Source organism: Polyodon spathula, chromosome 22 (assembly GCF_017654505.1).
Source record: "Polyodon spathula isolate WHYD16114869_AA chromosome 22, ASM1765450v1, whole genome shotgun sequence".
Classification (NCBI taxonomy): Eukaryota; Metazoa; Chordata; class Actinopteri; order Acipenseriformes; family Polyodontidae; genus Polyodon; species Polyodon spathula.
This window is the reverse complement of record NC_054555.1, coordinates 29740809-29754869: the sequence shown is the minus strand read 5'-3', so window position 1 is coordinate 29754869 and position 14061 is coordinate 29740809. Positions and strand designations below refer to the sequence as shown.

Here is a 14061-nt window from a genome sequence, read left to right as displayed (position 1 = left end):
ATCAGTTACAGCTCACGCCCCATTGTAAAAGCCAGATGTTTTCCCCTCCTAATTATTTCATCCTCTGCTGCTATAAACTACATGTGTTTCCCTGTCATTTTCTAATACACTCATAAGATAAGTTTTCATTATCCACAGCCCTTGTTCAAATTGTCTTGATCTTTTGCATTGGTTTTAAAGTATAAGCAAAATGTGTTGTCCGTGTGTATCCTGCATTGGCTGCTGTAAATTTGAGAGAGTTTTTTAAATGATTTCTTGAACTGCAGCGGCAGGGTTAATGTCCGAGTCGGTGGTATCGCATTCCCTTTGAGCCCAGTTTGGAGCTGTAACACACACTCCTGGTTCGCAGTGTGCTGCATCCATCCCTTCTGCCAGAGAGTGACTCACCTAGCACACACTGAGATTCCTGAGCAGGCTAGCTCCACAATGTCAGGCAAAGCAAACATCTTTCTGACATCATCCTTTTGTATTGTTTTTCCACCCAACACTGAAATCATCCTATCTTCTGTACTCCTGTTTCTTCGTGCTGTCAATATTGCTTCATATCTGTGCACTAAAGCAGAAGATTCCAGGGGATCACTCAGAAAAGAGGTTGCAGCTGTCCAACAGGCACCCCATTACGCTGCTTAAACAGAAACGAAGGCTTTCCATTTACACTGGACTTAATGCAGGAAACAGATCCAGAGTGAGAGAGAGATGGTGTCTTGCAGTTCCCAGAAGTATGCTGGCATTAAAATAAGATTCTCTGCTGGGAAGAGTAATCAGGGACCTGTGACCCTTTCGAGAGCTAGTTGAGGATTCAGCGGGCTTTAATGTAAGCTGTCAGAAAGAAGCTGAGCTGCAGGTTGACTAGCATCCAGAATAAATGCCTTTTGAAAATGACTTGGCACTGGCCGTGCGAGTGGCCTGTGTGAGGAGTTTACCCCCGGCCCGCTACGGAGTTCGTGCCAATGCGCTTCGGGGACCAGAAGATTGTTCAGATTAGCGACGGGATACCAGAGCAGCTGGCACCACTGTACCCCATCTGAGGCGAAGGAGGCCTGAGCTGTCAAGCTCAGCTTGAGAAGATTTGAATACAAAGAAAGGACAAACTGGGACAGAGTTAGTGTTGAAGCAGGTCAGGGGTTTAGGTTTGCAGCCCATAATTACAATGTTATTAAGCATGATAGAACCCTAACAATAATCCTTTTCTGATAGTCTTGTTCTTGCATATATTGTGCAAAATGATTTACACATTAAGTAGATTGTAACTATGCATAATAACATTGTAATTGTGTGTACACATGCATTTACTCAGTAACTGCGATGTAAATACACAGCAATTAGAGACGCTTCATGTAAAGTGTTGGTGTGTTTCCTGTTGTAAATGTTTTATGAAGTGACATACATTTAATACAGTACCATCTCCATTTAAAAAAAAAAGGAACTGCTTTATAAATTAGCAGCGGGAGCTGGTTATGTAAGTCAACCTAATTAGTTTCACAGCACTCTGGGGTCTTGTGACAACAGCTTTTACTTAACCTGCCATAGAGTGAAGCTGCATTTGATCATTGTGCTCAAACATTTCAGGGGCTGAAAACAGGGTTTTTAATGGAGATTTTATGCAAAATAGCAGCTTTTGTTTTATTTTGATCAATTCAGCTGAAAAGAACATGACAATACAGTACCCTTGTTGTTTATTTTTTTTTAATTAAGTTCAAGTGTGCTATTTATTACCCTTACAGCATCAGACTGTTGACGTGAATGATTAAGGCGGTTGAGCTAAATTGATTAAAATAATCAATAGTAAAACATCATGATACAGTAAACCACCTTAAATCCCGTTTGTGCTTTCTAAACACTAGACCATGTACAGTACATTCTGTAAGGGAGACATGAACAAGTCAGCTATGCATTGTGTAGCATCTGTTGCCTGCCCGAATGCTGTGGAATATCACGGTAAACACCCTCCCCCTTGGGCTGTCAATCATGGGAGGAGGAGATGATCTAAAGTTTCTGTTGAAAGGGATACAAATCCTGAATACGCTTTGAAGTCAAACAGTGTTTGTTTTCTTGTCGCAGGGTTCGGGGTGGATAAGGTCTGCTTATAAGTTGCTCGTTGTCTTTGTGATTCTCCTTGCTACAGTACTTTGTAATGATGGAGTTGACCGTGGCGAGCTCCAGTCCTGTAAAAGACCCTCTTGCATTTCTGATGGATGAACAGTAGGGGGCACATGTTCAGTATGATGTGGTGTTAATCCTGAGATGGGAGCCTGTGAAACGGGTTCAGATGACTACTGTAGTTTCCTTTAGTATTTGCACTTTCCCCATGCTTATGCAATGTTTTTACAATAGGTTACCATGGCTTTGATAAGCTTTGCCATTCATCTCTGTACTTTTACAGTGCTTATCTGTGCTTTACGATGTGTTTCATTACACTTTGCTGTGCTTTTTTGGAAAGCATTTCTGAGGGTTAGTTTGGAATACGGAGACACTTTGACACGGATTTAGCTGAAATCAGTAATGGATAGGCATTGTTACATTTGTGAAGCAGGGGAAAGCTTGCCTGCAGATTCTTGATGGCATGGCCTTGTGCTCCCCTAATCGTTTACTCGAGACGTGGAAACTCCTCCTGCTTATTATCCGAGCGATGCGGTGGCATTGCTGGGGGTGAGCGCTGATGTCATGCGTTAGGATTGCTTATACTTCTGACAAGTGTGTCCTGTTTCCTCATGGGGTTCTTTGTGCTCACACAGCAGCAGCAGCAGCAGCACGGTACCAGGGTGGATATGAATTCAAGGTGATGTTAAGGTTAAGCAAACACAGGCATACAATATCTGTCATGTATCTGCACAGTGCACAAGCATTGCATTTGCTGTTGCTGTTTTTATAATAGCACGCTGTTTATTTCAGTATTGTAGATAACTGTGTGCTGTCTGGATGTTTCTACAGTTTTATTGTGTCCCAGTAAAGCAGAATGCACCCATGCAGTAAAGAGCTGAAAGCACACAGGATCACGTCAATAATGTAGTTGCTGTTGAAGTTCTAAACAGTCACCCATAGCTTCTCTGTCAGAATTGTGCGGAGGTTCATGGAAAGCCAGGACTAATGGCTGCTGGCACCTACAGTGCACTGTACAGAATGTACTGTTCTCTATTATTCTGCAGCCCACAGACACACGGACACTCTGTTGGAGAGAATGCCATTCATAACTGGGGTTGCGCTTCAATGTCAACGACGTCGTTATGCAGAAAGACCTGGGAAACAATGCTGGGCCTGATCGCTAGCCTGCCCTCCCACACAGACCCCCGCCACGAGCCTTGTATTGTTTTGCTATTGCAACATTTCTTCTTCTTCTGATAGGATGCAGATGTACATAGAGCACCAGGGCTTTGATCCAAAGCTCCTTTGTTCAGATCTATGAAAACTGCAAACTGAAGAGCATGTGAACAATGAACCACCGTGTGTACATTTGTGTTAATGGATAAAACCCACTGCCACCACCCTCTGCTCTGCTGTGCCCTACATTATGCCAGATACACATCACTGACCGTGGGACCATTCCAGCATGCTGTCCAACATAGACTTCACTGCAGTGGATTCATTCCAGTATGCTGTCCAATAATAGACTTCACTGCAGTGGAATCATTCCAGTATGCTGTCCAATAATAGACTTCACTGCAGTGGAATCATTCCAGCATGCTGTCCAACATAGACTTCACTGCAGTGGAATCATTCCAGCATGCTGTACAATATAGTCTTCACTGCAGTGGATTCATTCCAGCATGCTCTCCAATATAGACTTCACTGCAGTGGATTCATTCCAGCATGCTGTACAATATAGACTTCACTGCAGTGGATTCATTCCAGCATGCTCTCCAATATAGACTTCACTGCAGTGGATTCATTCCGGCTTGCTCTCCAATATAGACTTCACTGCAGTGGAATCATTCCAGCATACAATATAGACTTCACTGCAGTGGATTCATTCCAGCATGCTCTCCAATATAGACTTCACTGCAGTGGATTCATTCCAGCATGCTGTACAATATAGACTTCACTGCAGTGGATTCATTCCGGCATGCTGTACAATATAGACTTCACTGCAGTGGATTCATTCCAGCATGCTGTACAATATAGTCTTCACTGCAGTGGATTCCTTCCGGCGTGCTGTACAATATAGACTTCACTGCAGTCACATTGCTTCTTGTTAACATGGATCAGCTCAGCCTTCTAAAATCAGCTTTGAATTATTAAACATGCTGTGGGAGACAATGGGCTGACTCTTCATTACAGTAACAAATAGAAAGAAGGACTCGCAGAATGTTTCCTCTGATTGGCTTTTTACTTGTTGAACACTTGCTCCAAAATACCATCTATTTTTAAACAGTTTGTCTTTCTAGTACAGTAGTTCATGATTTAAAACTAGGACGTCCAGTTCAGACTTTGCAAAGTTATGATTTTTTTCCTCCTTTACTCTTCACACACTCAATAATAATCCAATAATGATAAAACTACAGAATCAGACTGCACGAGAAAACATCTGTGTTCATGTCTAGGTGCTGAAGATATTTTGTAAATGAACTTATTTTAAACGTGTCGTATTTCCACAAAAGCAGCAGTAATTGTTCCTACCATATAACATCAAAAGCACCTTTAATCCTCGTGGCATGTATGAATAAATAGAAGTTAATAAATATGTAGTAATCGGCCAAAACAAATGGATGTTGAAGGCTAATTAAACCTTTTGAACGTGTTGACTGTAGAAAAGGCGTTGGAGGCCTGTGAAAGCAGGCTGGGCTCCCAAATATCTTGGCTGGCTCTCTCTGTGCTTTCATGCTGAACCAGCTGGCTAGCAGCATGAAGCGCTGGGCTCGGCTGGTGCTTAACTTCTTGTACCCTGGACTGGGCACTCATACCCCACGGCTTTAGAGTCACAGTGCCCAGGACTGGCAAGGGTCCAGGGGCACGGTATTTATGGGTCAGAGTCAACTGATTCAAAAGCGTCATCTCTTGAGGTACACAGGGCATTGATCCCTGATAATAATACAGTGCAACAGCGCTGTTTAGAAATCAGTAAATGATACGTTTTGCTTCACTCATTGGTCACTGATATGAGACTAAGCTCCAGGTGGTTATGGTGGTGGCTCCACTGATGAAGATCATTGTCTAGCTTACAGTCCTGACATTTCTGTCTTGATTTACAGAAGTATTGCACTTCCTTTTTTTCAAACTGAACTCTAAAATTAGGCAAGGGGCTGCCCAACGCTATATTAACTGAATGTATCTTTCCTGTGTTTTTTTTTTTTTTTTTTTTTTTTTTTATCTGGCAGGTGCCCCTGGCTCACAAAGGCAATCTCCCCAGCCATCCTCCTGTACAATGGGATTGTGTTTCTGTTTGTATTGGCCAATTTCAGCATGGCAACATTCATGGACCCAGGAGTGTTCCCCAGAGGTGAGTCCGGTACCCAGCCTGAGTGCTGCAGAGCTTCTGTGAAGGATGCTTCAAGCCTGACCATGTTACTAATTCTATAGATTAATCAATAATAAAACCATCTCTCTGTTTTTGCAGCTCCCAGTCACAATACAGTACCTAGCAAACACCACTGCAAGCTTATCCAGTTCACTTGCTCATCCTGACTCTGAAACTCTGGTAAACTGTGGGGCAGTAATTCTTGCAGTGTGAGCACATTTTTACAAAGCTATGAACTTGAGAAGCTCAGTGTTCATCTACAGTACATGAACATGAAAGTAATGCACTTCACGCAGAATTCCTGCCTTGATACCGTGAAGGGTGAGAGCTGCGTGGAGAGGGGACTGTTTTATTTTAGTTCAAAGTGTTTTTTGGGTGCAGTGCATTATAGACTGCTACAGTTGTTTTCATTCCAGTTTGTATTGCATGCAAGGCTTGCGATTTCTCTCCTCAGTCACTCCTGTCTGTTAGAGTCTCTCATTAATAACTGCTTGTTTCCCAAAAGTAATGGAACCTTTCGATAAGGCTCTTTGACTTCACTCTGGGTTTCCATGGAGACCAGCCCAGAGATAACATGAATGAAAGAGGCCTACAAGGACAGCGGTGTGTTGAGTGTCTTCAGCATGGGAGACTGCTGTTGTGAGAACAAAGAATTGATCCGCTCCACTGCCAGGGTTAGGCTGACATTTCCTTTGACTGAAGCTGTCAGTTTGTCAGTACGCTGTAGTAAAGAGATTCTGTGTTTTGGGTGTGTGACAGGGCTGTGGAAACCCAGAATGTACTGTAGCAGTTTCAAAAAGCACAAAAATAGAAGAAAAAAAAGATTGCAATCTGCTCTAATTCTTTTTCTAAAGTACTGAAAGAATGTATAGTTGTAAAGCCCACCAACCTCTCTCTCTCTCTCTATCTCTATATATATATATATATATATATATATATATATATATATATATACACATACATATATACACACACACACACATACACACACACAGTATAGCAGACCATGATGTTAATGTGATACAGCTCTCTGATGTGTCTTGTTGTATCTGATGGTTAAGACGGTGTTAGTTGAGTTTTACTGTTTAGTTGTTCTTAGTTAACTGTGTATTATATTGGGTGGTGCCCACGCTGTGTGTGTATTCTATGACCTTCTGTTTCTATGAGGGTGTTGTTGCTCTGCTTTTCCTACCAGTGTGCTGAGCAGAGCTGTTTCTTTATCCTCTGCTTCAGGATGTATCCCCTTGCTGTGTGAGTAATGGGTGTTCACAGCAATCCACTGTAACTACTGACCCACTGACAAGCTTTAGCTGCCAGGAGAATACAGCTCCAGTGCAGTCCCAGGTGCTCTCTGCAGGGGGCGATATAGGGAAGCATTCTTGTCAAGGGGCAATGATGCAGTTGAGAGAAATCTTTCTTTTAGAAAAGAGAGAAAGAAAGAAAAATCCCTTATTTGTTTTAAGCCTTTGCTTGTTGACCCAGTTCTTAGGGTCTGGTGAAGTGCAAGTGAACCTGAATGTGTGGTGCTTTTAGCAACATGAATCAGTTTATTAAGATGATGATGATAATAATGCCTCTGTCTCATTGCTCTGGTCCTCTTGTATTGCACTGAGCAGAGTGTCTCAGCAGTTTATTAAGATGATGATAATAATTGCTAATGCCTCTGTCTCATTGCTCTGGTCCTCTTGTATTGCACTGAGCAGAGTGTCTCAGCAGTTTATTAAGATGATGATGATGATGATAGTAATGCCTCTGTCTCATTGCTCTGGTCCTCTTGTATTGCACTGAGCAGAGTGTCTCAGCAGTTTTCTGCCCACCGGTGTAATTGGACCCTTTATTTCCTCACTGACCTTAAAGCTCTCATTTCTGGAGTCAGGTTGGAAAGTGACAAACCTAATTAAACCATGAACCAAAAGCATGCAATGCTCCACTGTTTCCGAAGTGTCGGTTTTCTCTCAGTGCAGACTCGGCATTCGGTAGTTTGTTTCTACCTCTCACATCTTTAACTGAGCTCAGACCTGTTTAAGATGTTTATCCATTTCCTGAAAAGAAGAAACAATTTATGAATGGCTTTGAACAGGAAACCTTGCACCTCTGGTGCTTTAGCTAAGGGTGGTTTTGATTGTTCAGTGGTAGCAGCTGGAAGGTGAAAGGCTGTGGTAGAGGTGTGATGAAAATGACAGTGACGTGTTTCCATGGACTGTGTAACCGGCGCTGTGTCTCCCTCTCCCTGCCAGCCGATGAAGACGAGGACAAGGATGATGACTTCCGGGCTCCGCTCTACAAGAACGTGGATATCAAAGGGATCCAGGTTCGGATGAAGTGGTGCGCCACCTGCCACTTCTATCGGCCGCCACGATGCTCCCACTGCAGCGTCTGTGACAACTGTGTGGAGGTGAGCTGGGCGGGGCTGAGGCTGGGACAGGGCTGGGGCTGAGGGAGGGAGAGGCAGGCAGGGCTGGGGCTGAGGGATGGAGGGAGAGGCAGATAGGGCAGGGCTGCGGGAGCTGCAGTTAGTGGAGCTGGAGAAAGCAAGCTGTATGAAATCAGAGCCTCAGTAAAAAGCTGTTGTCCTAATTGCTGGACCTTTCTCACATTGATTCAATCGCTGTGCAAATAATATAACAGTCCTGCTTTACGGCAAATAATGTTGTGCTTTGCCACCCAAAGGATAATCATGGCAATGGTTTCTTTCCTGGCATTATTGCCATGTTACATGATCCCTGTGCTCCACCTAGTGTTGCTAGTGTAACAGAAGCAGCTTCAGCAGCAATACTGTACCTACAAGCCCTCCCTTCACCCAGGGTGACCCATGTAGTGACAACAAAAGCAGGCTGTTTCCTGGTAAGCAAGTCATGAATTGGAACTTATTTTTAAACAAAGATGCAATTATTGCCCCCTTATATGAATGAAACAATAAGAAGAGGTTTAGTTCAGTGTTTTAAAGGAAAGGTCAGCAGCTTGGACACACAACCCCTGGCTTTCATTTCTAAAGGCAGTTTTTATCGTATCTGCCTTTGCTGTTCTGCTGAAATCTTATATTAATGATAAGCGTCATACAAATAGGATAGGCAATGCTTTAAGTCACAGAGAGATCATTTTCCCTATTGCTACACTATCGGACATATTGTACAAGACAGCTCCTGACTGCTTTGAGCACGATGTCTTTCAATTAGAAGTAATAGGAACTTTTCTCCAGCAGGCTCTGCATTGCAGACACCGGCAGGACGTCTGTCTTGAAGTTTGTAGCGGAGTTCATTTATCTTTTCAGCTCCGACTGATTTTAATTTGTTTTGGCATCAATTGGAATTTAGATATGAAATATTTTCTGCTCTGAAGCTTCAAGCTGCATGATGCCGATAGCTCAGAAGATGATGTGTAAACCTTGAAAATATTAAATTCTCAAAATAAAATAGAAAAACAGGGAAACGCATTATTATATCTGTTGGGCCTTTGCTCAGCTTCCTCAAAACATGCCTGTTACCAGTGTTGCTAAATGAGACTCCACTCTGGAATAGTGATGCATTCAGCTTGCTTTATGCCACACTGACCGTGTGCTTCTCTCTCTCTCTCTTAAAGGACTTTGACCACCACTGCCCCTGGGTGAACAACTGCATCGGCCGCAGGAATTATCGCTATTTCTTCCTGTTCCTGCTGTCGCTCAGCACGCACATGCTGGGAGTGTTCGCCTTCGGACTCATCTACATCCTGAACCACCTGGAGAGACTGGGAGCGCTGCACACCACTGTCACGTATCCCAGTTCAGAGCAGCTGGTGCTGAGAGCACATCTGAGCAGGGCAGTGACGGGGAGACAGGGTTAGGTTCTACTGCAGAGGGCTGAGTGATGGCTGTCAATGCATTTCTCAAAGTGAGAGCAGAAGGATAATGAACCAGTGGGTAGTCCTAACTGCATAACATATGGAGTTTAAATGTTAAACGTTCAAATAATTTGAAAAGGATGCAATAGTATATTATACAGTAGCACGTGCACAGTGCAAGAGTAATGTATTTCATGTTTATTGCATGATTCATGTAGATGGTGTACACATGCAGTCAGTGTTCCTGCTGTTATATGGCACTGGCTGGTTTCTTGGGCTGGGTTTGCTGATGCAATCCAGCACACTCACCTGAAGATCACAAGTTCCACAGAGGTGTAAGTCCAGTGTGAACGCTGTTCACTCCACCAAGTGATCAGTCCACCCAGTTCTGTTTCTCAAGCCTTGATTCCTTTTCCTTGACTCTTCACTCCGCTTCTCAGTCTGGCTGTGATGTGTGTGGCCGGCTTGTTCCTCATTCCGGTTGTGGGGCTCACAGGATTCCACATGGTCCTGGTGGCCAGGGGTCGAACCACCAACGAGCAGGTATGCTTTTGAGAACAGCTCCTCCAAGCAGCGAGTGGTCGATGCGTCCAGCGTTACTAAACTCCCAAATCATTAAACACACAAACGCAGAATAGCTGGTAAACTTGTCACCGGGTGAAATGATTCTGTTAAAACTTGAGAAATAAACGAGACTGCCCAGTACCGTGCTGGTTTAATCCAGCACTGAAATTGAGATTTACTAATGATTGTGACTGATCTGCTTGATGCAGAGCATGTCCGATAGGATAGTGTTTCAGTTAATGTGAATGGTTTCTTTGCCATGCCCCAGAGTGTATTGACATGTCTCTTTCCTAGGTGACAGGAAAGTTCCGCGGCGGGGTCAATCCCTTCACGCGTGGCTGCTGGGGGAATGTGCAGTATGTGCTCTGCAGTCCTCTCGCTCCAAGGTGAGTGCCAGCCCTGGGACTGGGGAGCTCATTGCATTTGCAGAGTGCCTTTAAAGGGTCAAAGCATCATTTATAGAAGGAAGCAACGACATGAACGTGATTTAATGATTGCCACAGCTTTTGTTTTCAATTAAACATTCATTGATCGATTTGAATCGCCCTGGAGCCTGTTTGAAGCCGCCCTCCTCCTCACATACTGTAGGTGGTACGTTACTAGCACATGCATGCTTTGAGTTGTACTTAAATGCTTTTCTGGTAAGTGAATACTAAAGTGCTCTAAATGCATGGATTTTTACAGTATCACCTGTATGATATTCGATGAGGAAATCGGTTGCTGGTTGCGTCTTTAAGTCCTTCTCATTGGATCCTGTTTTAACTTTTGCTCCCGCTGCAGGTACATAATCGAGCCCAAGCAGAACGACGCTGTGCTTATTCAACCTCCCTTCCTCCGTCCTGACCTGTCAGACAGGCAAATCACAGTCAAGGTTAGCGGCAATGGGATCCATGCCAACATGCATAGAACCAAGGTAAGCATCTACTTTGAATGCAAAGCTGCCAGGATTCATGGCTCACTGGGAGCAGTCAGGCTGTGCTCATGCAGCAGGGGTACCTGTCCTAGGCTGCTTGCCAAGCCCTTGTGTCAGGATCTCTGTTTCAGATCTTCCTTTCGATTCTCACACACTCTAGAGCTTGCATTATTTTGCTCTGACGATGTAGAAGTACAGCAATGCAATGAAAGGTTTATTGTGCAAAAACAAAAGGAAACGTTTGTTTGAAATGCTTGTGGCACACAGTGTTTAGTTACACACACACTTCTCTAAAATTGTTTAAAAGCTTAGGACACGCAACACTACTTTCCCTGTTCCTATCACTGATAACGCAGCTTGCTTGTCATGTTTATTGGGAATGTATTGAGGAATGAACAGTGAATCGCATACAGTGAGCTCTAGGCTCTGCAGGAGAACCCTAACCACCCTGTGACTCTCTCTCCCTGTGACTGCTAGTCTAAAGGCAGTCTGGATGCACTGGAGGACATGATGCTGGACAGCCAGCCCCCACTGCCCCCGAAAGGAGATGCAAACAAGTACAGCGAGCTGAAGAGCCAGCTGACCTCCAGCGAAGGTGAGTTCACTTTCTACAAACGCAATCAATTCATTGATGAGCGTTCCTTCAAGACTCTGAGCAACACTTCTAGTCAAACTGCTTGTGGATTAATTCATTCTAGAGAAATGGACTGACTTTGCACCCAGATTGATTTTTTTCTTAATTCAGCAGGGTAAGGTAAGCTACTGTTCACTTTATCAGGGCTGCAGATAGAAACACGCAGATGAGAGGTATGCTGAATGACTTGCTATAGCATGTCTTGCTGGTTAAACGCAGCTTTAGCTAGAGTCTGATTTGCTGGCACTTTAATCAGCTTGCAGAGTGAGGCTGTTCTGTGACCCCTGCTGGGCAATGCTGCACCTGCACAATCGAATGTCCTTCAGTTCCCAAATAGTGCAGCTCAGCAGGGTCCAGGATCACTCTTCCCACTCCGACCGTCATCCCATCTGCAAGAGACAGAGAAACATTTCCATGCACCCTGTCCTGCGCAGTCGAGTCATGAGTGTCTGCCCCCGTCGCTTGCTGACTTGAATAGGCCTTAGTAACGGGTACACCTGGTGAGGAAAGGAGGCTCTGTCCCACACTGGGGCAGTCTAATACCTGTGAGGCCCCAGTGTTGGTAAAGTAAACAAAAAAATTGAGCTGAACTAAATTCTCTACTGTGTAAGACTGGGGTGTCTCTTTTTTGTCTCGTGTCCAGAGAGCAGCCTGTCTACGAAGCCTCTGAACCAGTCTACACCAGCCATGTACAAATACCGGCCCGGCTTCAACGCAAACCTCAAGGTCCACTACCACCCCACTGAGGACAAGGTGAGCACAGGGCTGGGCTGCTCTGCAGAGAGAGCACCAGCTGATTGGAGGTTTTGAATGGAAGTTTCAAACCTGTATAGTGTTTCACAGCTCGCTCTTGAAAACGCTGGGTTTGAACCTGTATAGCGTTTCACAGCTCGCTCTTGAAAACACTGGGTTTGAACCTGTATAGCGTTTCACAGCTCGCTCTTGAAAACACTGGGTTTGAACCTGTATAGCGTTTCACAGCTCGCTCTTGAAAACACTGGGTTTGAACCTGTATAGCGTTTCACAGCTCGCTCTTGAAAACGCTGGGTTTGAACCTGTATAGCGTTTCACAGCTCGCTCTTGAAAACACTGGGTTTGAACCTGTATAGCGTTTCACAGCTCGCTCTTGAAAACACTGGGTTTGAACCTGTATAGCGTTTCACAGCTCGCTCTTGAAAACGCTGGGTTTGAACCTGTATAGCGTTTCACAGCTCGCTCTTGAAAACACTGGGTTTGAACCTGTATAGCGTTTCACAGCTCGCTCTTGAAAACACTGGGTTTGTTACACGTCACTATATTGTCAAATTATTCCAATATATGTCAATGGGAATTGTTGCTTAGTGGTGGCAGCAAAATCAGTTGCGTGTGTTGCTGCTTGTGATCCTTCCATCTCCTGCGAAAAAACCAGTTGATCCTCGGTCTTGTGTGTCTGCACGTGTTTTACAGGGATGTTGTTTTTGTGTTGCTTCACTCCAAATCTGAGTACCATTTTTTTTAGTTCAGGTAAATTTTAAAACATGTAAGGTGCTGATGGGGAATTTGATTTCTTTTTTTCTTTCTTCAAATTCCTTCCAGATTGTCATGCAGGAGGGACATGCTGCTGCTGCTGCTATGATGGAAGACAATGGGCGAGGTCATGACTACAGATCAGAGCCAAACCTGGACGTCCCGGAATACAGGAATGCCTCCATCCACAGGGACTTCCAGTCCTCCCCCCTGCAGCTGGACGACTCCTCCATCAACTCCCGCTCGCTCAGCCTGAAGCACACGCCCCGGCGGGGCAGGGACAAGACCACCCTGCAGCCCATGAAATCGGAGGGGACCTCCACCCCCTACAGGAGCGGCTTCGCTCCCAACTCTCTGTCCAACAGGAACGGCAGCCTCTCCTACGACAGCCTGCTGAACCCCAGCATGTCCCCCTCAGCCGGGGAGTGCCTGGCCCACCCTGGGGGCGCCGCGGTAGGGTACCACTCTCCCTACGTGTCTGCCAAAGTGAGCCACATGCGGGGGACTGAACTGCAGGGGCAGCTCCCACCTACTTACAGCCCTGTCCTGAACAGCATCAGCAGACACTCTCCGCACCCCCGGGACCCCTCACCAGTGCGCTACGACAACCTCTCCAAAACCATCATGGCATCCATCCAAGAGCGCAAAGAGCTGGAGGAGAGGGAGAAGCTGCTGCACCTACACGGGCACGCTGGCATCACGGACTCCGGCGCCTATGAGCCGCCTGGCTCCTACAGCTTCCAGCTGGGGCCAGTCTTCCCGGATGAGCCCCGAGTCCCGTGCACTGGGGCTTACGGCTCTCGGGACAACCTGCTGGGCGGCTCTTCGGTGTTCAGCTCCCGGAACCCTCTCATGCGCTCCTCCGCCACCTCCCTGAGCAGTGCCGCCCTCTCCAGGGTCCCCAGGACTTCCACCACCTCCCTGCATGCCGACCTGGCAAACAACAACGTACAGGGCAGGGTCAGCGACGCGCCCTACCGGTCCCCGGGCCACCAGGTGCAGCCCTCGCCCACGGCACTGCGCAGGTCCCCCTCCTACAGCATGCACAAGCCATTCTCCTTTATCAACGCCTTGGAAGCAACAGACTCTCCGCCTCTAGGAGGGCCAAGGTAGGGAGAAAGTGTCCTGCATGCGTTTAACAGACTCCCATTTTTCTGATGTCGCTTTAGGTAA

General features: G+C 45.6%; 1 protein-coding gene across 3 annotated transcripts in view; it reads left to right on the top strand.

Annotated features, from left to right (window-relative positions):
- Positions 1-14061, top strand: part of LOC121297168 (palmitoyltransferase ZDHHC8B-like) — a 43919-nt gene that overhangs the window by 28522 nt on the left and 1336 nt on the right. For 2 of the 3 annotated variants that reach the window (XM_041223260.1, XM_041223262.1), the window contains exons 2-10: positions 5313-5434; positions 7690-7847; positions 9032-9204; positions 9712-9814; positions 10130-10221; positions 10616-10748; positions 11226-11343; positions 12026-12135; positions 12958-13997. In XM_041223260.1, coding sequence (XP_041079194.1) covers positions 5313-5434; positions 7690-7847; positions 9032-9204; positions 9712-9814; positions 10130-10221; positions 10616-10748; positions 11226-11343; positions 12026-12135; positions 12958-13997 — 2049 coding nt within the window. The remainder of the gene's footprint in view (positions 1-5312; positions 5435-7689; positions 7848-9031; positions 9205-9711; positions 9815-10129; positions 10222-10615; positions 10749-11225; positions 11344-12025; positions 12136-12957; positions 13998-14061) is intronic. The other variant, XM_041223261.1, reaches the window with a different exon arrangement.